At 35.5% G+C, this 25,467-nt stretch overlaps 1 protein-coding gene across 12 annotated transcripts in view; it reads right to left on the bottom strand.

The window, feature by feature from the left end:
• Positions 1-25,467, bottom strand: part of NRG1 (neuregulin 1) — a 215,107-nt gene that overhangs the window by 124,629 nt on the left and 65,011 nt on the right. For 6 of the 12 annotated variants that reach the window (XM_036838718.1, XM_036838720.1, XM_036838719.1 and 3 more), the window contains exons 4-5: positions 20,913-20,963; positions 18,531-18,581 (exon numbers count right to left, since the gene is read on the bottom strand). The exons of 2 other annotated variants lie outside the window; for them this stretch is intronic. In XM_036838718.1, coding sequence (XP_036694613.1) covers positions 18,531-18,581; positions 20,913-20,963 — 102 coding nt within the window. The remainder of the gene's footprint in view (positions 1-18,530; positions 18,582-20,912; positions 20,964-25,467) is intronic. 4 more of the 12 variants (XM_036838714.1, XM_036838716.1, XM_036838715.1 and 1 more) reach the window with 1 other exon arrangement.

The following is a 25,467-nucleotide window of genomic DNA, read 5'->3' as shown; positions in this document are numbered from 1 at the left end:
TTTTTTAAGGTACCTAAGCATTTGGTGGTGCAAAAGAACAGCAGAGAGAGAGCTCTGAAATGAAAAAAAAAAAAAAAGTGCAAGAGAAGGCAAAACATCTTAGGCATCTTAGGCTCAGAGCTAACTGTACTCGTGGAGACAGAAGGGTTCAAAATAACCTCTGGCTGGGAAAAAAATGTGTTGAATGGGTACAAAAATAATTATTTTAGTGATATGTATGCTGTCAAAAAATCAGGGCTAAATGCTTGAGTTGTCCAACTCAAAATGAAATGATATTACTGTAATTCAGCCAACATACAGCAAGTGATTAGGACATTTGCTGCTCAGCATTTAAACTAACTTCTTTTCACACTCCGGCAAGTAAAAAATGGAAAAACCTCAGGATAACCTGCTTCTCAAAAGCAGATTGCAGATTTTAAAGTCGTGGTATTTTATGTAACGAAAGTAACTTACATTTCTAAAGCCCCACAAGATATGTTAATTTATCTACATATCCATCCACCCATCCATCCAAAATAACGTTTACTGAGTGGCCACTATGTCCTTGGCATTGTGCTGAGGCTTATAGATTTGGTAGCAAGAAGGTAAAAGAAGTTCCACCCCATAATCTCTCTTTTCTCTGAAGTAGCAAGTGAGGTTATCTGCCGAGAGAGAAGGCATGATTCAAATTTTGAGCGCGGTAAGGTCTTAGTCACCTTGGAAAACAGATGAGAAGGTTGACCGTAAAAAACAGAAGCAGGTCAGACATCGCGGCAAGTATTAGATACACATCAGTTCTTCCTTATTTATAATTCTCACTATCAGGATCCTTACTTCTCCTCTTGAGACTTATATTTTGAAAGTGCAACCAATGGAAGAAGACTTTAAAAAAGTCATTGGAGGGTATTATGCTAAGTGAAATAAGTCAGACAGATAAAGACAGATACCGTATGATATGACTTATACATGGAATCTAAAGAATACAACAAACTAGTGACTATAACAAAAAAGAAGCAGACTCACAGATATAGAGAACAAACTAGTGGTTACCAGTGGGGAGAGGGAAGGGGGGAGGGGCAATACAGGGGTAGGGGACTAAGAGGTACAAACTATTAGATATAAAATAAGCTACAAGGGGAATTCCCTGGTGGTCCAGTGGTTAAGACGTCACACTTTCACTGCCGGGGCTTCAATCCCTGGTCAGGGAACTAAGATCCCACAAGCCTCGTGGTGCAGCCAAAAAAAACAAAAAAAAGCTACAAGGATATATTGTACAACACAGGGGATATAGCCAATATTTTATAATAACGATAAATGGAGTATAACCTTTAAAAATTGTGAATCACTATATCGTACACCTGTAACTTATATAATATTATACTTCAACTATACTTCAATAAAAAATGAATTTAAAAAAGTGTCACTGATAACATAAGAAATGATTTTTCTGTTGAGCTCTACAGGACCTGGACCCAAACAAGACTGAAGTGGGGCGAGAGGAGGAAGAGAAAAGAACACGAATAAATATGATAATGAGAAGGTTAAGTTCACACACATATCACAATCTCCACTTTGGACAGATTTACTTCTCAAATCAGTGTACCTTTTTCTGATGCCAGAATTTAATTTGCAATATCAGGTGCTTAGTTATGCTGTGTGGCTTAACTCTGGCCATGATGAAACCAACCCATTCAAATAATGTTGCCGGTAAGTCCATGAATCAAAGAACTTTAACCTACTATACACTGTAATGCCCCTCTATCGTATACCGCTTCTAATATGAACAAGATGAGGGAAGAAGACATGCCATAAACCCAGAGATCAGCAGGAAAGTTTAATTTCTCTCTTTCAAGTATTACTTGGAAGAAATTAAATCAGTATTGGGAAGCATTGTGTGTTTACAGCAAGTTCAAAATTATCCATATTGAAGTGAAAAGGGAAAGTTTGGTCTTTAATGACTCTTCTGCCATAGATTTCCCACATATTCTTAAAAATGTGTGCCTTTTCTCAGTTTTTCCAGATCCGTGCTAGGTTGATCTTATCCTTGCTGCCTTTGAGAAGTTCATTCATTCATTCACTAATTGTTTCCTAAGTGCCTAATATGCGCCAGGCCCTGCACAAGGCTGAGAAAGAAAGAAGGGAGGCTGCAGTGGTTCCTGCTTCCAAGGTGTTACATAAGGGACTTCATTTTCCTAATCCCACTCTGGCACGAATGCAAATACTGCAGAAGTGAGAGTCCATAGTCTTAGAATAGATTCTATTTGTGTGGTAGACACATTGTGGAGTGATTAAAAAAAAAGAGAGAGAGCCCAGCAAGAAATACTGTTTGTTGTATATGCATGTCTAAGTTTCTCAGATTGTCCTTCACTTAGGATCCAGTTATGAAAACATTTACTTCTGAGAGCGTTTTGTTTTGACGAGTGATGGAAGAAGAACGCAGAAATTCATTTCCAGAAGGGACCATGTCCAGGCAAGAGGCCTTTAGAAGTACCGGACAATTGGAGGCAGAAAAACCTAATCCATCTATTTCCATTCTCAGAAACCATCAAAACAAAACACCCATCAAAACAGACTGGGCTATAGTAGAAATCTGATGGTGGGTTGATTTTTTTTTTACAGTTCTTTAAAAAGTTTTTTGCTTGACTGTTTTTGGCGGGTGGACTAAAATAAAAAAAATAAAATATTAATACACTTTATTATCTTTTTGATGAAGACTTCTTATTTACTGGTGACGCCAATGCACAGTTTTAAATTTAGTTACCCAAATTTCCTGAATTATTAAGGAAACATTTTAAATGCATAGAAATTCTGACATTTCAAAATATAAACATCAAAAAGAAAAAATTATATTACATACATACAGATACAGATGTGAAGATTTGATTCAATAGTTGGTTGCTTGTAGAAGCTAGTTTAATCAATAAAGAAGGTCAACGTGATTGAAAGAAAGAAGTATTAAACATTTTGACTAACATTAGTTCTGGTAACTACCTAGGCTCTGCAAAATCACTGACGTGGCAAGACTAAAGATGACCAAATAAGCTTTACTATTTAAGTTATGTTATCATCCTCATAAATATATGAGCTGTTCAAATGTGAATTGATGGTAATTAAAGAAACCAACAATAAAATGATCAGAATTAATATCCTTTATCAAATTAGAAACATGATTTTTCCTTTTTTCAATTAATTCTGATGAAAATATACAGAGCAATCCACTTATTCAACATCTAAATCAATTTGAATTTTTTATCCTTACAACATAATTTTAATGCTGAACACTGTCATTCTGTGAATTTCCAATAATGGTACTGTATATCCAATGAAGAAAAGGATATATATTGGGGTGGAACTTTCTTACTTTATATTCACATTGAAGGTGCATTTGAAAGAACATTGCTGAAACAGTTTTCACTTTTTAAAAATGGTGTCCCTTGTTTAAGTGCTAATATCCCTTATGCTCAAAAATAAAACATTAATTTTTAATTCTATAAGTAACACGTGAAAGTTAAAAGTATGATGTATATTTTCTTACTTTGCTTTTAACATATTAACATAGCATTTCCCCTTCTTCATTTCTAATCCAACAAAGTGTTACACCGTCAAGATACCTGGAGCATCAGGTATTATCTTTAACCAACATCTCATCTCCTTATTGCTCTTAAGGACAAGTGTGCACACACCCAAAAAGTCAGTGAATTCTGTGCAAGGTTCTTAAAATGAGGAGCAAATTAGACCTAATTACGGGTGATGGAGTTTCGAAAGGTCCTAGATTAACATTACAAGCACTTTTCATGGTAAATTAAGCATGCAGTTTAGTCAGCAAAGATATTTTTTATATATCTTGTTTATGTCTACTATAAATATCATAAGCATTCCTTTAACATTTAACCCAGTGATTAATGCATCTATGATGGAGTCAGGTTCTAATTAGTGAGTAACTGCCTGCAAATATTTCCACAACTGTTCATCTCCCAACTCTTTTACCCTGACTAACAGAGACATGCTTACCAAAGTCTAAGGGTTCATGTAGTTACAGGAAACCAAATGCATTATTTATAAGGATGCACAGCCTAGAAAGTTCGGCTATGCCGCTTACCCTAGCAGTAGTAGGCTCTAAGCTGTTGGCAACAGGAAGCTTGCCAGTGCATTAGAAAATGGGATTGAAGGGATCCCTGCCAAATAAAATAGCTAAGTAATAACAAATGTTAAAGAAGAGCCTTGGGGGTTGGAGGGAGTCCTGAGCTCACCGCTGAAGCACAATTCAGATCACCAAGCTTTTGCAGTCAATGCAGAAAGAATAATCCTAATTAATTCTTTGTGTCTTTCTTGAGACACAACGAATTTTATCTTTCTTGAGTGCTTGCTTTTTAATTAGTTATACATTGTTTTTTATTAATGTTACTATAGTATCTGTATACAAATGAGAAAATTACAATTGTTATAAAATAGGTACGGTGCACAGTATCAGATTTCAAGTTCAGGTAGAATTAATTCTGTATTTGTACTGTCCGCCCTGTTTATCAATCCATAATCACTGTTTCAGTGATTGTGGACAAATCAGTATTTTTTTCCCCTTTGATTTCAAAGAAAAAGAAACCTGCCACAAAAAAAGCCATAATTTCTTATTCTTCATGTGTTCAAAACTGATATATTGCTTCAGAGATACCTGTCATGACCTTAAGTAGATTTTGAGATAGTGCCATTCAAGTTTCATTTTCTGTTTAATCGTGGTCAGCAACTTAGAATTTATACCACAGTGCAACAAAAGGCTTTTAAATGTTAACAGCAGCAGGGGTTGAGAATGCCATCTTGCCTGGGGGGGGGAACCCTAAAAACTGACAAAATAAGTCAATCTAAACACACACACACACTAAACTTACTGCAGGAACTTTAAAAGCAAATAACCTTCCATATCAATCTGCCGTTTAAACAAAAAGCTATGGTTTTTATTCTGCATCTCAAAATTGATCTGAAACTTACCATCAAAATCAAGGATGAAGTAGTTGAGGCTACGTATCACATATTTATGCTTATTCTTTTCTTGAATAACCTGAGTTTCAGATATTTAATATTTAACACATATACCTGTTTATGTGCAGGAGGGGAGGCTCATGGTATTCCTTCTAAATTATCCAAGTACCTAACAAATATAATTTGTTACCAAAAACTCTCTAGTTTTAACGCCTTTTATCGTGGTAAATGGGCATACATATTTCTGTACCTTGCTCAGGAACCTTGATTCATAGAACTGATTTGGTCCAAGTGATAAAAGTAGCCAAGTGGTAAAAGTAGTTGCAATGATCACATGGCCTTAGAGACATATGATAGAGGTCACAAGAGGAACTCTCTGAAGGTTTTTCTTTCCCCCTCTCCCTCTACTATCAGTGTGTATAAAGAACACAGGACATGGGGTCAGAGAAGCTGGCATGGAACTTGTTATATAGCCTTGACCAAATACTGAATTGTCTGAGCCTCTCAGTTACCTCATCTATCTAATGGGACAAGTAATATCTATTCTCAGATGAAAGTACCTGACACATGGTAGGTACCCGTTAAAAGACATTGTTACACTTCATTATTACTTTTTTAATGATAATAAAAGAAAAATCAACCTTATTAGTGCCACGGCATTCCCTTACTCCCAAACAGGTGACTTCAGCACCACAGGGAGAACAGCGACCAACCTGTTACTATGTAGATTTTCATATAATTTGCAATAATCCCATCTAAGGTGAAACACAGTCTTACACATCAACATGTAAACAAGTATTTATCATAAAATGAAGAAAGCTTCAAGATATAAAATCCAGAAATAAATTTAAAGTAGAAGTGTATGGAGTGTGAAATGCTTCTCAAAATGTTAAAAGCTCTAATAAATATGATTTAAGCCAATGTGAATTTTTTCAACTTTGATTTTTAAATATTTAAATACATTTTTCATGATTGAAGGTTTAGGTGCATTTCCTATAATTACACATATGTACAACTTTTAGAAATCACGATAATCTAACTAAAAAAAAAATCATCTCACTATTAATGTTCATATCCGTTTAATAAAGACTTCCTGGGAACCAGCATATTGGTGTGTTATGGGAATGGAAACACAAACCAAAATTCCTTCTTTCAAGACCTTATATTCTGGTTTGGGAAGTGATGTACATACCTGTGACAATTGTTAAGTGGCAAGTTTGTTATTTGAAGAGCTAGGAAATCACCAAGAGAGTACGGCTGGGCCTTGGAAGATAATCTAACATCTGGGTATAACAAATCATAGAGTTTGCTTTTATTCTTTGATTAGACAAAGACTTTTTCTTTTTTTACAATTTCAGAGCATCCTTTTACTAAAATATACCCAAGTCTTCACTTCTTCTAAAAAGGTGGGAGAGTATGACATTCTTAAAATTATTGAGACTATAGCTGACCCTATTCTTCGTGAAGACTCTCTCCACCAGAAGCCTCTATTAGACTTACTTCTGAATGCACTTTTTACCCAAAAGGTCACAGCCAACATTCTAGAAACTTGAAAAAAAAAAAAAAACCAAGCAGAAAATTTTACCATAATACTAGTTTCTGTGTGTATATATGTAGTGGATGTGATGTTTCATTTCTATTTTTGCACTAAGCTTAACAGTTTTAAATCTCAGTTCCCTTTACCTGCAATGTAAAAACATTTTTAAAGGTTCGAATAAACCACCTATATGTGCTTGAGTCACCTATTTCCTTCCTAAAGCTTATCGTGCTTTCACACAGCCTCATTTGCACATACAAGGTAATTCTCCTGCCCCCATGATCTGTTTATTCTAAAACACACCCAGGGACTCTTTGTATGGTTTATTTTTTCAGAGATAACTTGAGGAAAGTCTAAACAAAGATGTATTTCTGCTCTGGAGCATTAGAGACATGAAATTAAGAAGCTTCTACGAGGAAGGAAGAGGAAAAAATCCATCTGGGTCAACTAAAGGGAAATGTACAAACTTTGTAAAATATCTGTTATGGCCACTTAATTTTTTCTCAGACATATTCCCTTCATATCACATTTTATCATAAAGATACCCTGTCTGATAAGGTGGGCTGCTCCTAGCACATTTTATTAGAGGGGGGACATGTTAGATTTTACAGCATTTAAAAAAAAAAAATTGCAGCAACTTCCTTCTTATAGTTCTGTAGACTGAGAATTATAAATAATCATGATCTGTTCTCATAGTTATCTTATTATGAATGGCATGTATTTCTATAGGTTGACGAAACAGATCTCTGAGTTCAAATGCCGGAAAACAATTGTATAGAACATTATAAAATAACATTTAATATCTTATCTCCTGCAGATTTTTCTCTTAACATATCTTCATTCCTATATGGGGAATTTGCAGTTAAAAACTTGATCAAATGACACAGAAGCTTCTTGTCAATTAGTCACTGTTCTCAAGCAATGAATTTTAAGAAAATTGAGAGAGGAATCATTGTAAAGGATAATTTTGCTTTCCAAAATTTAATAATTTTAATTGATTAATTTACTTTACTATTTTCATTTACTATATTTATCACTCAATTATAATATAACTAGACAGGGGCTTCCCTGGTGGCGCAGTGGTTGAGAATCTGCCTGCCAATGCAGGGGACACGGGTTCGAGCCCTGGTCTGGGAAGATCCCACATGCCGCGGAGCAACTAGGCCCGTGAGCCACAACTACTGAGCCTGCGCGTCTGGAGCCTGTGCTCCGCAACAAGAGAGGCCACGATAGTGAGAGGCCCGAGCACCGCGATGAAGAGTGGCCCCCACTTGCCACAACTAGAGAAAGCCCTCGCACAGAAATGAAGATCCAACACAGCCATAAATAAATAAATAAATAAATGAAATAAACCCAAAAGTTTAAAATATATATATATTTTATATATATATAATATATATATATATATATATAACTAGACATACATTTTCAAGTTTACCACTTCTCCCACCTTTGGGCCAATTAAATGGCCTTTAGAAAATAAAAATAAAAAAACAAATTTTACCTAACGAAAATAAAATTCTTCAAGAAGTTGCAACCTTTCCATATAAATTTCCAGGTCACCTAATAAAAAATATCTCCTCGAATATATAAACATATCTTGTAAGTCCATCTATGTAACATGGAAAAGTTTCTGATAATCAACAGTAATTCAATTTATCACACTGTGGTAACACTCCTCTAAAATATCCAGTTAAATTTCTAAATTCTTTAAAAATTCCCCAAACTACTTTCAAAACCCTACATAGTATCATGTAATTTCTGATGCCTCTTAACCTTCCTTAGTCTTCTACTTTTAATGGTAAATTATAGATTCTCATCATTTTTAAAAATGGGATAAATGTCAGGATTCTGATTTCTTGGTAAAACGACCAAGCTTTAAATATAATGCAGAAACAACAATTGGCTACTTTAAAAAAAAGACAACAGTAAAACCAATCATTACCCAAACAATATTTTATTTTAAATCACATACCACAGAATGGATAAACATACTCTATCTTAAGCAATATTATTTTTAAAATAACTTGACTAAAAAGTCTGACCCCCAAATTCTACTTTATGATTATGTGTCGTCACACACAAAGAGCATAATTAACCACAATTAACCTTTTCAACTTTACTGCAAACTCCTTCAGCCCAAGGACTATCCTCTATTCACCTCCCCCAACCACCTCCCCCTCCAAGAAATACACATCACAATTCCTAGCATTATGCTGGAACACAGTATGATCTGGGTTATTAACTATTTGTTTGTTTTAATTAAAGAGAGGGTTAAGTCCTCAGTGATCTAAGAATCAAATAGCAGAAACAGGGCCACCAAATTTTCATCCTAAATTTATCACTCACTTGCTGTTTGATGTTAGTTGACACTTGGCTTATCCCTATATGTATTTGACTATTCTTACAATTGAAATGGAGAGATTAATAGCCCAAAATGCCTTTTAAAAATTAAAAGACTGATAACATATTTTATCATTACAAATAAAAGTTCCTGCAATCTTCAACAAAGCCAGTCTGTCTCTCCCTCTTTCTTTCTTTCTTTCTCTCTTTCTCCCTCTTTTCTTGTCACGTCTTACAAAGCTTGATACTCACTGAAGAAGAGGCTCTGGAATACCTGAGCAAAAAACACCATGATAGCTCACATTTGATTAACTAACCCGACGTAAACACCCAGTCTCCGAAATAAGAGATAGTTAGGACCTTGAATGAAGATGAGCACAGCTTTAGGCTATGACCCACACTGGCCCATATCATTGGTTTTTAAGATTTTGTTGACCTCTGATAGATCGAGAGATAAAATGGAAAGTGCCATTCCAGCATTTCTTTGATGATTAGTTGACCTATGTATACACAGCACCTTTATTAAAGAAATGAATTAAGTATACAAGCACCTTGTGTGCTAGAGGAGTTAATAATAAGAACAGGACAGAGAATAGTGGCAGATGCTCACAGATGAACTACTGGAGACATTATTTCCTCTAGGTTTTAGTGGTGACATCTATGAGGTTGATACAGCCTCAATCAGTGTAAGCTCACACTTTTCACAAGACCTGCTGAGTTTTCTATGCAATATTAAATGGAACGGACTAAGCATGCTTCTTTTCCTTTTCTTACTGGAAAAAAAAAAAAACCAAAAACCCTAATCAACATGCAACTGCTTTGATGAAAGAAACTAGCAATTTTTCAAAATCTACTTAATCATGGATTTAAAAAAAAGTCTGGATCAAGTACTTTTTTTTTTTAATAAATTTATTTTATTTATTTATTTTTGGCTGCATTGGGTCTTTGTTGCTGCGCGTGGGCTTTCTCTAGTTGTGGCGAGTGGGGGCCACTCTTCATTGCGGTGCGCGGGCTTCTCACTGAGGTGGCTTCTCTTGTTGCGGAGCACAGGCTCTAGGCACGCGGGCTTAGTTGCTCCACGGCATGTGGGATCTTCCCGGACCAGGGCTCGAACCCGTGTCCCCTGCCTTGGCAGGCGGATTCTTAACCACTGTGTCACCAGGGAAGCCCTGAATCAAGTACTTTTTGACTTTTAACTCCAAAGTCAGAACATTTTACCGATTTGAAAATGCTTCCCATGCATTCTAATTGTAAAACTGTAATCCATTTTTCTACTCTTTTCTACTTTCTTCAGAAGAGCCTAAAAAGTTCCTGGATTAAAAGAGGGCATTCCTAAGAATGATGATAGTGAGCTCAGGTACTAACAAAGAGTCTTTTAAAAATAATATTTCGATTGTCTTCAGTTTTCTAACTCATTATTTTCTTTACAATGGTAAATTTGCTTGAATTTTGTCTGTCCAATTAAACACTTTTCAATGACATCTATTTTTAACTTTCCTTTAAAATTCTCTGTGAGCCCTACTTCCTGATTCTTTTAAAGCTGTCTGCTCATCAGCTCTAGAGGACTGTGTTGGTTTTGCCTGTCTAGCCCTTTCCCCCTGTTTAGGCGCAGAACCCTCCTCTCTGTAATGAACCCACACCATGCACTTCCCATGGGGCTGAGCCCAGCTGCCTCACTGACCCAAGCACACACAGCGGTGGAGATCTGTCCCAGCCCCTGCCCAGCTAGAGTCATTACTCTCCCTGGATACAAAATTATTTTAGGGGTAAGCATATGATGCAAGCAGAGCCAATCAGATTCTTCCTAAAAATTTGCTGTTTGGATAAGGAGTGGACTTTCTCTTCTTTTTAGATTATGAGCCAAGGGGATAGAGGCTTCAAGATACCAGCAGCTATCCCCCTATCAGACAGAGGAAACCCACTAAGAACAATGCTAGCATTTGTAGAGAAGCAAAGCATAAAGACTAAGAAATCATCGTATTATATCATGTGAGCTTCTGGATCAAACTGGGCCAGTTTTATGAGCCAATATACTCCCTTTATATTTAAGCTCTTTGGAGTTGAATTTCTATCACCTGCAGTTGAGAAACTCCTAATTGAATCATCATCCATAGTTCTCATTTTATTGTTTTACCATGTTGTTCCTCTACCTTATTCCTTCCTTTTGAGGGGCGAGGGGGGCCTGTTTCCTATAGTATCCAGGGTCTTTTCATAATAGATGGGCCTCTATTCCCATCTTCCTATTTCTCAGATCCCTAGATAACTTGAAAAAAAATGAAGAATGAAGAAATCCACCAAGTTCATCATTTATTTTGGTAAGTAAATTTATCAAAATCCTGCTGGCTCTGTTTTCCTAGATGCTTTCTTTGTACATGTCTCTCTGTCTCTAATCTCTTCAACATTTAAAAAATTTTTGTATTTTGTATATATAATCCACCTCACTGCTCTATTCCTAATGATTAAAAACACTTACTGTAGTTTTAATACTTCTCTAAAAACAAGAAAAATAAAGAAGTCCTTCCCTCTCACAGCTGATATACAAAAAGATGGAAGATGATTTTTAATGTTAAAGGGAATATTCCAGTAAAAAGCCCCCAAAAGAATAAAATACAGAGAAATAACTGCTCTAGGGCTGATAATTTTCTACTACTGAGTTTAGCTATCATACAAATAATATCTAGGATTTACAGTATTATGTAATAGGTTAAATAGTAATCAGCTTGGAATAAGGTCATGCCTCTACCCCAAACATCAACTATCACTGAGGAAGATTTCCCTGTTTGTTGAAGATCTGATGCCTATTAACACAATGACTCTAAGATTATTCCCACCTCTGTAAATAGCATGTTTTTAAATAGATAAATTCTCAAACTAACAAAGCCAAAGAGCAAGTCACTGAAATGATTCTAGACCGTTTTCTGCTCCTTTTATAGTATTAAAACTTTGAATTGTGTTGCTATTAACTAAGGGTTCTCCTGTCCATTTCATTACACCTTGTAGACTGTGGAGAGTATATTATTTCACTTAAAAGCTGACTTTGAGATAACTGGTATAAACGTGATTATATACCTGGACTCCACTTTGATGCCTTTTTTTTTTTTTAAAGAAGCCCTCTTCTTTCTTTCTTTTTTTTGTAAGAAGCTCAAGCTGCATGGATGGACCTAGAGATTGTCATACTGAGTGAAGTAAGTCAGGAAGAGAAAGACAAACATCATATGATATTGCTTATATGTGGAATCTAAAAAAACGGTACAAATGAACTCGTCTACAAAATGGAAATAGAGTTACAGATGTAGAAAATAAACTTATGGTTACCAAGGGGTAAGGGGGGGCAGGGATAAGTTGGAAGATTGGGATTGACATATACACACTACTATATATAAAATAGATAGCTAATAAGGACCTACTGTATAGCAGTCAATACTACTCAATACTCTGTAATGGCCTGTATGGGAAAAAAGTCTAAAAAAGAGTGGATATATGTATATGTATAACAGATTCACTTTGCTGTACACCTGAAACTAACATGACATTGTAAATCAACTATACCCTAATAAAAATTTTTAAAAATTTAAACCACTTAAAAAAAAAAAAAAAAAGGAGGCTCAAGCTAGTTGCATGGATCCTGTAAGACTTTGTAATTAAAAAAAAAATATGATTGAAATCAGAGGATTCAGGCTTAAATTTCTGTTCTATCACCTATGTATGTAGTTTTTGAATTTGGACATGTCAGAAATTTCTGAGTCTCACATCCCTCAACTGACAAATGGGATGAAATCTAGGTCACAGAATTATTGTGTGAATAAATGACTCAATATATGAAAATATACCTTGTAAAATATACAGTAGGATACAAATATCACTTATTTATATATACATAGCACACACACATATTTGTTTGGGTCATGAGAATACTTTTGGAAAAGGTTAATTTCAACTGAATACAAAAGGTTAAGGATGATTTAGTTATAAGCTTGATCAGAAGTTTTCTCTTATCAAGTAGTGGAATGCAATGACAGACACTGAATGCCTTTAGAAAGGCAGAACTGAAGAATTATATTACAGTTGCAGGGAGTACTGTAAGGGAAAATGTAAGACACATTCACATACAAAATGACTGAACTAAGCATGAAGGTGAGAATACGAATGACTGTGACACACAAGCCCCTACTCTTGCTCCAAGTCAGTGTATTGTCCTAAAAATCTGTAACTAACTCTCTAGGCAATCAGGAAAATGGAAATAATACCAGTTGGGCAATCTCCACTTAAAATTTTTCTTTTATTGCTATAGGATGCATGGCAATTTGTTTGTCATTCTCCACAAGAGACAGAGCCACCACACCCTTGAAAAGACCGTGTTTATAGAAATCTGGAAACGCAATTTGCATTCAGTTAGAAGTAGCTGTCTAACGGTGACAGGATAGAGTTCATATTTTGCCGCCAATAAAGATCTGAAATAGGAATGCCATTTTTCCAGTTGAAAGTCATTTAGGAAAGGTCTGGGCAGTTCTGTCTACATTTAGACTAGGTCAGTCAGTTACAGCTGAGGATGGAAGTAAGAACCGTAACTCTGAACTTCACCAGTGGACCAGCAGATATGGTCCAATCTAATCAATACATAGCACAGTGCTATTCCCAAGGGAACATGTTGTATCTGATTATAACAAATGTCTCTGCAGACAAAAGACATTTTTTTCCTTCAGCTAGCTCTTTTAGGTGTCAAATTAAAGACTGAATTGTTCATTTCATTCAGAAATTTCAAAAAGGACTTCTTGATAAGTTCCTTTCAAATGCAGTCTTAGCTGAGAATATATAATACTTTGGAAAAGACAGTGATTTCTTGGCATACAACTTTCAGCACCACCATTTAGACTGAAAATCATCAACTCCTTTCCTCCTCCAACAATAAGGATATTTTCTTATGTTGCTCAAATAAAATGGTAGGACTCCCTTGATTACCATTTTCTTCAAAGACACACGTATTTTTCAGGTACTGGCTCTCTTCCGTCTATAGAGGAGACCATCTAAAGCAAGCGTGTGCTAAATGATTCACATTCAATTTCTCATATTAGGCTTCTCAATATAGTTTGAGATAAACAAGGTTATACAGACAGAAACTGAGTCTTAAGGACATTAAATAAATTGCCTAAGAATACACAGTAATTAACAGCACTAGTATTTAGACTTAAGGACATGAGTCCATCTGACGTCTGTGTTCTTTTCATTCCCCCTCACCACCTGTCACGCTTTGATGGGTAACATAAAGATTATATGGGCTCAGCTGGTTCAAAGCAATGCATTGACCTTAATCTGCCACACATACACCCAATCCACTTTGTATCAGAGACTACTTTTCTGCCTATTCACAGAATCTCATTCCTTTTCATATTAAAGGCTTTTTTTTGTTTTGAGGCAACAAAACCTCATGCATTACGGCAGGCTAGCGTACTGCCTGGGTTTGAATCCTGCTTGTGGGACTTTAGACAAAATACATCAGTTTCATCATCTGAAAAATGGAAGACGGTTTTATGGGAACCATGAATCAGCATCCATGTAAATCACCTTGCGCAGTGCCTGGCACAAAGTGAGCCTTCAATAAAGATTTGCTAGTACTACTATTATTTTTTGAAACATATATTTCAATTATTTAAGACTGTTTTACAGAAACTTCTCTTTATTTTCTTTCCTATTACTATTCATTAGACTTCCCATTTTTCTCTCACTTTTATATTAAATTGGAATGGATGGGGCTTAATTCAGTAAAGTGGTTGGTAAAACAATTGTATTTTTTATAGCATTTGACAAAATTGTCTGCAAAATGGGGTCACCAGCAGCTGGCAATTCAGACAGAAATCATTAAGGTTTGTTTGTTCTAAACAATCCATTTACTTTTTTGCTGATGCTGTGTAAAGGAGGAACAAGACAGTCCTATTGACTGTTTTATAAATTTCAAGTTCTTTTCTACAACCTGTCACTTACGTGTAATAGGACACTCATTTAGCAAATTATTTATGTGTTTTAAGTCACAGATGCCTCATTTACAAAAGAGTAAAATAAAATAAAGGAAAATAATGCTAATCTTTACCAGGAGATTATTATAAGAAACTTTAAAAAAATTTATAAATTAACAACTCTAAAAAGAGTGAAAGTATAATGCAAATTCCCAAATTCAAAAAGGAAGTAGTTAAAATTTGCCTTACAAAGGGAAGGATTAGTAACTTTGCTATTTCACCAATATTTATAAAATGCTAGGAAAAATAAATAGAAAGAGGGCAAAAATGATACAGCGTTTGTAGATGAAACATAAATCTCTTAAACTCTCCAGTCAAGAATGATTTCTGAATCGTTACAGTGATTTATTAAAAAAATTTTAGATTAGAAAAATATTTTTCAAAATTTCTGACTAGCATTTCATGACATGGGAAAAACACTTATGGTACATTAAATAGATAGAAGGTGGAGAAGTAAAAAGTCAGAAGGAAGAATACTGATTTGAAGAAAATATACTAAAATACTAGCAATAGTATTTTGGATAGGTAGGTAGGCAATTTTAATTTTCTTCTTTTCGTTTTTTTTCTACTCCAATATGAGTTACAGAGGAGAAAAGGAGAACTTGAAGGGCTGCAGTGATCAGGGAAGGATACCGCAGAAGACACCTGGCATAACAGACAAGGTTCTGAGCAGGGCCATGAACATGAACTACCACTGATAAACCCTCCCAAGATTTACCCAGAGGTGAGATGTTCTCAGAACCAGCACTGGCAATTAAGGGGACGTTTCCCTATAAAGGTGTGCACATTTGTACCGAAAGAACTGAAAAGTAATAAGGCTCCCTCACCCTTTTTTAACACTGACCCCCAAAGCACACCAAATCATTCTAATACACAACAGGTTTGCTGAATCCATACTACTTCAGAAAGGGTTTTCAAAATTTACTTTACAAAAAACACCAATGTCAACAGTTCAAAGAATGGAGGCCACACAGACATGATTACATTGTAATAGCACAGGTTGCTTTTCACATACGGGGATTTACACGTCTCCTTTCTGGGTGAAACACAGTGAAAAGAAACCTCTTCAGGGCTGATTATTTCTGACCCGTGTGAACTTATTCAAGGCCTCTGACTCTTTTATATATTTTGAATTTTTAAGTCCAGTTTATTGCGATTGCCGGTTCCTCAAGTTTCAGCTCCAGCCTTTACTAAGCTGTGTTTCCGTCACAGCTCTGCTCCAGTGCAGAATTCCCCTGAATGCAGCCTTTGGATGAGCTGAGTACCTCATGCTGCTCTCACTGTTCTCACCAAGACTAGACTTAGGATCCTGCCACTGTTGGTTTATATTTCCAAAGTACAGAGTATATTTTCACGAGATTAAAAAATGTATTCATACTAACACAACATTGTAGAGCAACTATACTCCAATAAAATTAATAAAAAAAAAAAACCTGGCCAAATCATAGAGTCTATTTAAATATCTTATTTCCATGGAAAACAGGGTAAATAAATAAACCAAAGCTTTATAAATGGAAGCAAATATTGTACTGTACCCTATACTATGAGTTGGTGGAGAAAAACGTTTTTCAAGTCTCTTGTAGTCATATGTGAGTGAACTTATCAAAATTGATGACACGCACACTCCATGCATGAAGTATATCACTCTTTCAGGGACATGATTAAATTTCATCTCCTGGATCACTGGGAAGGTGAGGGCATGAATCTTCCAGTGGTGTACAAGGGGATGATCGCTTATTTCCTGAGTTTTTCTTCCTCCTCCAGTTATGATTTGGCACAGGAATTATAGAAGTTGTGTCTCTTTTATTACGTGTTTACTTACTTCTGGGACAAAACAAAGCTGTGCTCTTAAGTTATCACAAATAGAATTCAACCGTAGAGAAAAAATAAAAAGTATTCATTAATCAATTCAGCAGTATTTACTGAGAGCTCACCATGAGTGGGGAGTGACGTATGGTACACTGAAATATTTTAACATAAAGGTACACAAAGTCTTCGTTCTTACTTTTAAATCTTTACCAAATATAAGGAACTAATTCTGCTGAGAGTTAGAGATCAGAGTCAGATTTCAAAATTATTTCTCTCTCAACAGTAGTATTGCAGTGCATAGAAATGTAAACTGAGAGATTCATTTCAGTTCCCTAAGTATTTCTTCCATTCCCAAACTACTCGGATATGCTTAAGGATCGCCTCCATTGCCCCATTAATGATAGCATGAAGGGTTCCAATTACAAGAGTTTCAATAACTTTCTTCAATGAATCATGCAGGGGAGAAATTATTCCCAGACAAAAGGCCAGAAAGAAAACCCTAGTATTTGCTTTTATATAATAAACACTCAAAAATAGAACACAAAGCTCATCATGATTCCTCAGTGCTGGTTCGCTAAAATCTACATAATTATACTAATCTTTTTGTAAGTAGAATTAAATAACAAATATCCAAACTCCCCAGAAGGGATTATCATTTTGGAGTATGTAATGAGTGTCCTTAGAGGAAGCCAATCTAGTCCTAGCATTTCATTTCCTGTTGATCTTACTAGATTGTTGCCATCAGTGCAGTTAAACGATGCTTTATCTGGCTAAAGTATAGCCAAAACATCAACCTTCATGCAATAAAAAATATGTGTACCTTGTTTCGTTACAGCCTGGGTACCACCAACCCAAAGGGAATGGTTTTAGAACCAAACTGGATATTTAAACAGACTGGGAAAACTACTGAAGTTGCCAAAAGTAAATACTTTCTTTTCAAGTATTTTCTACCATGCTGATAGCCAAAGGATATTGTTCATTAAACACACTCTCCAGGCTGGAACAGAATAATTGGGAATATCTATGTACTGAAGAGCTTATCAAACTGAGAATGAGTCTTAAATAAAGAGCTAAAATCAGGGAGAGAAAGACTGGAGTTATAAGTTTTATTTTCAAGGTCTGATAAATTCCCCTGTTGCATATCAAAATTTAATTCTACGCTCTTCACAATTTATCAGTATCAAAACTATTTTTACTAGTCCTTGCTAACTTCTTAAGTTCCCCTGACACGGCACAAAGCACCAATCAATCTAACAGTTGTATACCTCCATAAACGCAAAGCACATTTCACATTAAACACAGGAAAACTAATCTGAGATCTTGCCTAGGGACTTGCTTTCAAACATTTTCATAATTAGTCACTTGCTATAGAATTTGAATTGAGGGCATCTATGTATAGTTTCCTTACTCCATCACAGCAGACTTTATATGAGAACTGAGGTGCTTTGGAACAGAGGCCCCAAACAGCTGGGTATCATGCCTTAGGCAGTTGCTGAAGGCATCAAGACACACTTAAAAAAAAAAAAGAAAAGAAAAGAAACAAAAAACAACCCACAATGTTCTCTATTGCTCACCCAGAACTAGGCCTCAGAGGCTACGTGGCTATTTTCCAATATTTGAAGACATTACATTATCCTAAAACTACTACATATGTGGTATCTTTTAATATCCATATGTATTCCAGGGGGAGGGGATATCTGGTCGACCCCAACCATAGCAGGAGGTCATTTCTATTCCAAACAGCAAATACCATCCTGTTCCCAAACTTGATACCCCATCCCTCAATAAGGGCAGGGGAGAGACATGAACATAATCTCTGGAAGCAGATAACTGTCTTGGGTTAAAAACTAGTGAACAGAATATATAAATATACTTACATGAAGAAGTATTTGCTCCTTCTGTTGATACTGATATTCTAATGGGAGACTCTATAAAACATAAAAGTGGAATGAAGCTTTATTGAGTCATGCCACTTGGATTCTTAAATTAGAAATTTTGCCAGGCTTGGGTATCATCTAGAAAAAGAGGCCTAGAAAATGGTGCAACAGAAAAGCTGAAAGCATCTCAAAGTCAAAGGAAGATATATGCAATATTCAAAGACCACAAAGGAATGTTTCTGTAGGCCAGACCCAAAGACTTTAGAAAGAGATGCAAAAGGGGCTGGTCCATCTGCAAAGATACCCCCAACACAACAACTGTTGTTCCAATTTCCTAAAACCACTACTCTGAACAGATCCACACTCCAGGTGAGACAGGTAATTCCTTCTCTTAGGTTGGTCTTGATTTTAAGAAACATGAAACCAAAGAAAACAATCCCCATTTTCAAAGAGAGAATGAAAGGCAACTTTCATGCTTAGAGGGGGAAAAAAAAAAAGAAGAAGAAGAAGAATGACAATATTTTCAGGCGAACTGCTCTGCATAAACATCTTGGCCAAACATGGTGCTGACTAAAGTCCATGCAAGGTCCACTAGAGCAATTACTTCAGGATTGAATAAAACGTGCTAAATAAATTCATAATACAGTCATTGGGGATGTACAGTAGCATGACTCTCTTAGGTAGCAAGGATAAAGGAAGGAAAACCAGTACTTAAGTAAAGCAGAGCATAAAACATACCTCATGCAGAAAAAAAGCATGGGACCTAAGGGTTTTTATGAATAAGAAATAAGAACAACTCAGTATCAAAAAAGGATTCTTTGCAACCAGAAATTCAGCAACCAGAAAGTTATAAAGATTCAAGTCATATCAGAAAGTAATAGTTACAGTCACTCCAAATTCCCAAGGCAAGCATTCCATGAATTTAAAAGCTCAGGTTTGTTACAGCATCTACTGGGGTCGGATAATGAAGTCCTTACATTAAAGAAATGCCAGAGTGAGTGAAAGGTGAGGAAATTCAGAAACTCTACAAATTTTTTCTTTTTTTTCTTTTTCTCTCCCTCTCTCCCTTCTCTCTCTTTTTTTCTCTTTCTATTACTCAGAAAAGTAAGATTCTCTTAAACTCCAGGATCATTCCACCTTACAACACACATACTTACATCTTAGTAATGACAAACAAATATGCCCTCAATATGGCCAAAGAGGTCTAGGACATAGAGAAAGTTAGCTTTTATGATTGTGTACAATGGCTTTGAAGGGAAGAGGCTAAACTGGGGAAGGTAAGCTAGAAAATTGCTGTGTTAGATCACATGGCTTCCAAGAGCTTCAACAAGGTAGAGGCCATAATGAAAAAAAAAAAAAATCAATGAAGCCAAAGCATTAACTATGGGGTAATGAAAAGAATACTGAGCTTGAAGTATCTGCTCTCCCACTTGCTGAGATACATGACTCAACATTTCTACTGCTTCAGTTTTCTGATCTGTAAAATGAAGAAAAATACTGCCTTGTTTCACAAATCTGTTGTGATTATCAAATGAGACGTAAAAATCTTTGTAAATTGTGAAGTATCATGCGAAAAACAAGTTATCATCAAACCTCTGAAGTGAGTTCTGAATCTAGGTCTCCAAAAACTTGTTCTCAACTAAATGTTTATTTTTAAATATTCTAAGGTTCCGTTAACTATAGAACTGCAGAGGTTAAGAAAAAGTAAGAAAAAAACTTAAATTCACAGTAGATGAATTACATTCACAGCTAGTGGAGAAATCAACGAATTAGGGTTATACATGTGTTTAGTAGAGTTGGGTTTTAAGTAGCGAATATATGCTCAGACCACAACTGCTATCAGCAAATATTATAGGCAAGTGACAAACAAACAAAAACAAACCAAAAAAACCCAAAAAAAACAAACAAAAAAAGCAACAGCATTTTAAAAAGTCAGGCCTATAACAGTGTTTTTGTTCAAGTTTAGTGACCCACAACTGATCATTAAGAGCCCAAAGGTCAGAGGTCAGACACTGATACATTATCCAGGAATAAACTCTGATGGATGAATGAGGGCAGAGGCAGCTAAGAGAAGCACCTAGAAAGATGTAAAAACTGAAGTTACAACCCAGATGTCTCCTTTCCTGGTCTAACGTCCCTAAGTTGTATCTAGGTTTCTTTTCCTCATGCATGCCTCTTGGGTCCAAGTTCAGACACACAGCAAGAACTGGACTCCTTTAAGTAAAATCCCAAAAGGCAGACTGAGCCGGAGAAAAATACGGGAGCAGAAAACAAGAGCAGCTGAAATGTGGATGCAGAAGGGGTTCTGATTAGTAGAAGGAACAGCCAGCTGTGATGCCTGTCGTTCTGGTTAGTAAAACTTGACGAGCTTATTTTCCTTACCTGAAGACACATACGCTGTCTCAGTTGAGGCTGCCATGGCAGTGATGATCTCTGCAAAAAAGAAAAGGTGACAGGACATTATGATGGACAGTCAGGAGGCTGGGAGCCAGCTCCACAGCCTTCCTTCAAATAAAAAACGTGTGTCAAGGAAGGAAGGACTGCAAGGGGATGATGAAAGCCCAGGCCTCATCCATACAGAGAGTGAGAAACGCAAAAAAAAAAAGACTATCCAGATAAGTAGTTCTTCTTTCTTGGGCAAACAGCGTGAGATGGGCTGTGACAGAATAATTAGGAAGAATTCCCTGCCCCCACTGGGGTCAGTGAAGAAGAATATATAGCAAAGAGTCTGGGGGCTCCTCTTCAGAAAGGAAGACAGAAACGGCAAAACCAAGAAAAATCACAGCTGGAAGATCAAAACTGTGGTCAAAATGTTTAAATATTAGATCTTTGGAGAATTACATTTCTGTCCAGACCAAAAGCAAGTCATGTTTCTAGTTGGGATTGAAGAAAAACATCAAGTTCTGGTATCAAACGCTACATAAAATTGCCAGTGGTAATCAAGATGGGTGTCTTATCATTTCAGCTACTCAGAGCAGGGCACAGAGCAAGTAGGCAGCTCCTAACTCAAGGAAATGCAGAATTAACCTGTACACTTCTGGATGCACCATTATCATGGGAATTGTGACGGTATTGTTCAAACTTTGACTTGTCTTCTTACTGCCTTTATGAGGGAATAAAGGATGAATACATTGTCTAATTCTGTATTCATCCAGTCCTTCCAAAAAGGGCTTCAGTTCGTTAGAATCTAATGTTTTCAGTGAGGCATAGGTTTATTGGATGTAGAGATGCAATGGTGGATATTATTCAACTTTCACTGTGTGTATAATTATTGTCAAATGATTTACTATTTATTAACCAGGACAAAAACAGAAGTTGAATCTGTTGTGATATATATATTACGAAAGTTACTAGATCCTACTAAAATCCTAAGTATGTCATATATTATCATTTTATGTTGGAATTAATAGCCTGTTAATCATGGAGTTGGAAATGTTCATGATCAGTATAATCATCTTTAAATATAGTTATGACCACTTAGGGCTTCCATGATAGAACTAGTCTAGTAGGTAAGATGAATTAATTTAAGTGGCAATATTTCTTCAAGCTGAGAGGCTCTAGGGGTAAATGGTTTAGTGGAATTGGAAAAAAAATGGCATGTGAGATTCAGCAGGATGTTTAAGAATAAGCATCAAGTTAAATATGAGTATATATAATCAGAAATATATCTTTAGTAAGACCAGTTTGTGTTTTTTCTCATGCAATTTAAATACGGATGGTCCTCTCTAACGAAGCATTAGGAAGACAAACCATTCAAGGTGCAAGATTATTATCAAGCCACCAGTCGCCTACATCGGCTCTTACACCCACTAAAATACACTTTTCACTGGGATACAGTGAAAAGAATCAGCACGTGAGGGTGTATGATGTCCTTGGGACTTTCACAAGCAGCAGGCATTAAAGAGGATATTCTGAGTTGGTGCTATGGTGTATCTGTTTCTGAAGTGGCTACAACTAGCTTTCTTCTTATGGGCTGTAGAAAATGATACGGTTTTTCTTCGGGGAAAATTTAAACAGATAGAAACATTTCTATCAAAGATTGATAGCATTTGTCTTTCTCTATGAGTAGCTAGAAGAAGATCCAAGTTTCCAAGCAAGTACCCACATTGGGAGAGATGCTTTCTCATTCTGTTCACGGGACTCATCAATGACACAACAGCCAGACTGAAGTAAGAAGCTCAGGGTCATAAGAATTGGGCAAAAATCCCCATCCTGGTATGAGTATCAAGACTCTTTTCACATTTATTTTTGACAAACTAAGTAGCCCCCTGTGACCTTCCAAAAAATAAACAAAACTAAAACCCCAGAATCAGAGCTATTCTATCTTCAGCATAAAAGATCTCAATGCGAAGAAAGGTTAACCATAACATTTCCTTGTTTCATTGAATGATACATAAAAATACCAGAACAGGAGGTTAGTACAAAAATGTATCTACATGTAGACAACTTAAAATAACCTCCCTTTCTAAAATTGGAGTTTATCCTGGAGACCTTAAAAATATCTTTAATGATTATGGTTCAAATAAAAAACTTTTGAATTATCTTGGGGGTAATACAAGCTCAGAACTTGCATACTTCTATACGAAAAGAATCTTGCTAATAAGAAAAGTTAATCTTTTTGATTAAAACCACTCAGCAAACATTTTTATGTGTTTTGGATAGAATTCATAGATTGAGAAAACAACCTTTTGTTAAAAGGGTGATTGAAATTAATTTTGTTACAATTACAGATTTTAAAAAAATTATCAAGTCCTGAAATCTCCTTGATGTTTATTTAAGCAACACATCTTTCCCCTTAGTAATTTGGTATATTAAATTTGTTAAATTTATAAAGGACACCCCCTCCATTACTGCAAATTAATAGGGATTTAGAATCATCAAGAATTGAATACAGCTGAGCAATTTATGCTGAGTAGGCAAGGAAACATATGGAACATTAGTTTATTTGTAATGTTCGAGTGCTTTTTTAATAAACTGGATCTGTTCTCAAGAAAAAGTGGCAGTGCCTGAAAAATAACACCTTCTGGAGAGGAATTTTTCTAATTATTATGTATGCATGGCTTGTTTGAGATTTCATCATGAGCACAATATACTAAACATAACTATTTAGCAAAATACACATAAACAAATACAAGCATACATATGTCTGTGTGAATTTAAATATCCAATTATGTGACTCTTTATTATTCTAAAATCACAGGTCATTATTGTGTCTTCAAAAATTGTGATTAAGTCATTTTTTTTAAGATTTAAGATGGGCATACTTATTAGCACTGGTAAAAATGACTTTGAGCATCTGAATAAGATCTTGCTCATAATCAGAGCTTAGTCTTAAGCAACTGAGAAATTTTGAAATTAACAAATGGTGTAGAGGCAGGATGGACACCATGCACTGAAAAGACAGCTCTTTTCCACTCATATTACTCTTCCTTATTACACTTCATGGCAATCCTACATAATGCAACATACATGGAGACCGCTATACAAACTATAAAACATATTTTATGTGCTTCTTAGTATAACTATAGGTTGATCACCAATATCATGGCATTTCTAACAGCACTGTCAATGTGGGTTACCCACATGAGCTAATTTTTTAAAGGGCCAATTGATATATTAATCAAATTTTGTGGAAATATTTTTTTCTGCTCATCTAAAATGAAACAGATATTTTATTGCTAGGAGCCCAATTGCTCCTATGGGATCTTGGATCTCACTCAAATGATTTTTCTCCTGATTAAAACAAGAAAACCTAGTAGAAGATATGATTGATTAGTTGTATATTCTGCTGTATTAATCTTTTAAAAGACAGCAGTACTTAATTAATTTGAAAACCAGTTACATCTATTATTCTCTTCCCTAATCTGCTGCCCAGGAGTTTTCATAGAGCTTCTTAGCTAAGAATTAATGACTAAATTAAGGTTTCCTCTATAAAGACCAAGCCAAATAAGATACAAATTAAAATCAACATATAGTGTATGATCTGTGTGAACATGGTGTATGTGGCCTTTTAAACTACTATATTTGAATTCATGAAAGGAATCCACCTGTAATCCATCACGTAATGATGATTGCCTGTGAGATCCTGTTTTGCACGAAAACTCAGTTGGACTTTGGTAGACTTACATAGTCCCAGAAGTCATTAGCAGACTGCATAGGTTTATATCTGTCTACTGTATGACAGGTTCTTTTTTCCATATAAGGTAGGGATTAAAAGGCATTGGAAATGACCGAAAACATATAAATTTCTAAAATGCTTAACAAAACAATTAGCTATATGTACATTCTTTCCTAAATGCTTGAAGATATTGGAAATATGGTCATTGTTTCACACAAGCATATAATGATTCAAGGGGAAATTCACAGTTTTTTCATATTATTTCATTTATATCTAGTTGTTAATCTAAGCAGATCTAAACAATGGATTTCATTGCAGGAAGTTTATAAGATTAGAGGGACGATTTTTATGATCGTGCTAGTTTTATTCTAATAGTTCTCTGGCTGTCATAATGGGATTAAAAATAGTGTCAAACAGCAAGCTCATCTTGCTAAATTTTTCTTTTTTTCCTAAGGAGAAAAGGAAACACAGTCTCCCATGCATTTTTCCTTCTAACTCTTGCCATCCCTCCTAAAATCTTGTCCTAAAGTATAAACATCTAAGTGCCAAGAAGGCACCTGTGTGAGAATTTAAGTAAATCACAAGAAATCCTTTGCATAGAATGAAATTAGGATAATTAGCTCACAGCCACATACCAGGATCTTTCATCCAGGCAACCTATATAGAAATTATCAAACTATAGTTACGTACTTATCGGAGAAATGAGTTAGACCCAACACAAAATAAACAAAATGACTAATATTTCATAGATAATATAATTAAAATCTCAAGGGGAGTTCTACATAATATAATATTTTGGCAACGTGTTCTTATTTTTAA

This window comes from Balaenoptera musculus, chromosome 21, assembly GCF_009873245.2.
Source record: "Balaenoptera musculus isolate JJ_BM4_2016_0621 chromosome 21, mBalMus1.pri.v3, whole genome shotgun sequence".
Taxonomy (NCBI): domain Eukaryota; kingdom Metazoa; phylum Chordata; class Mammalia; order Artiodactyla; family Balaenopteridae; genus Balaenoptera; species Balaenoptera musculus.
This window is presented reverse-complemented; position numbering and strand designations above follow the sequence as displayed.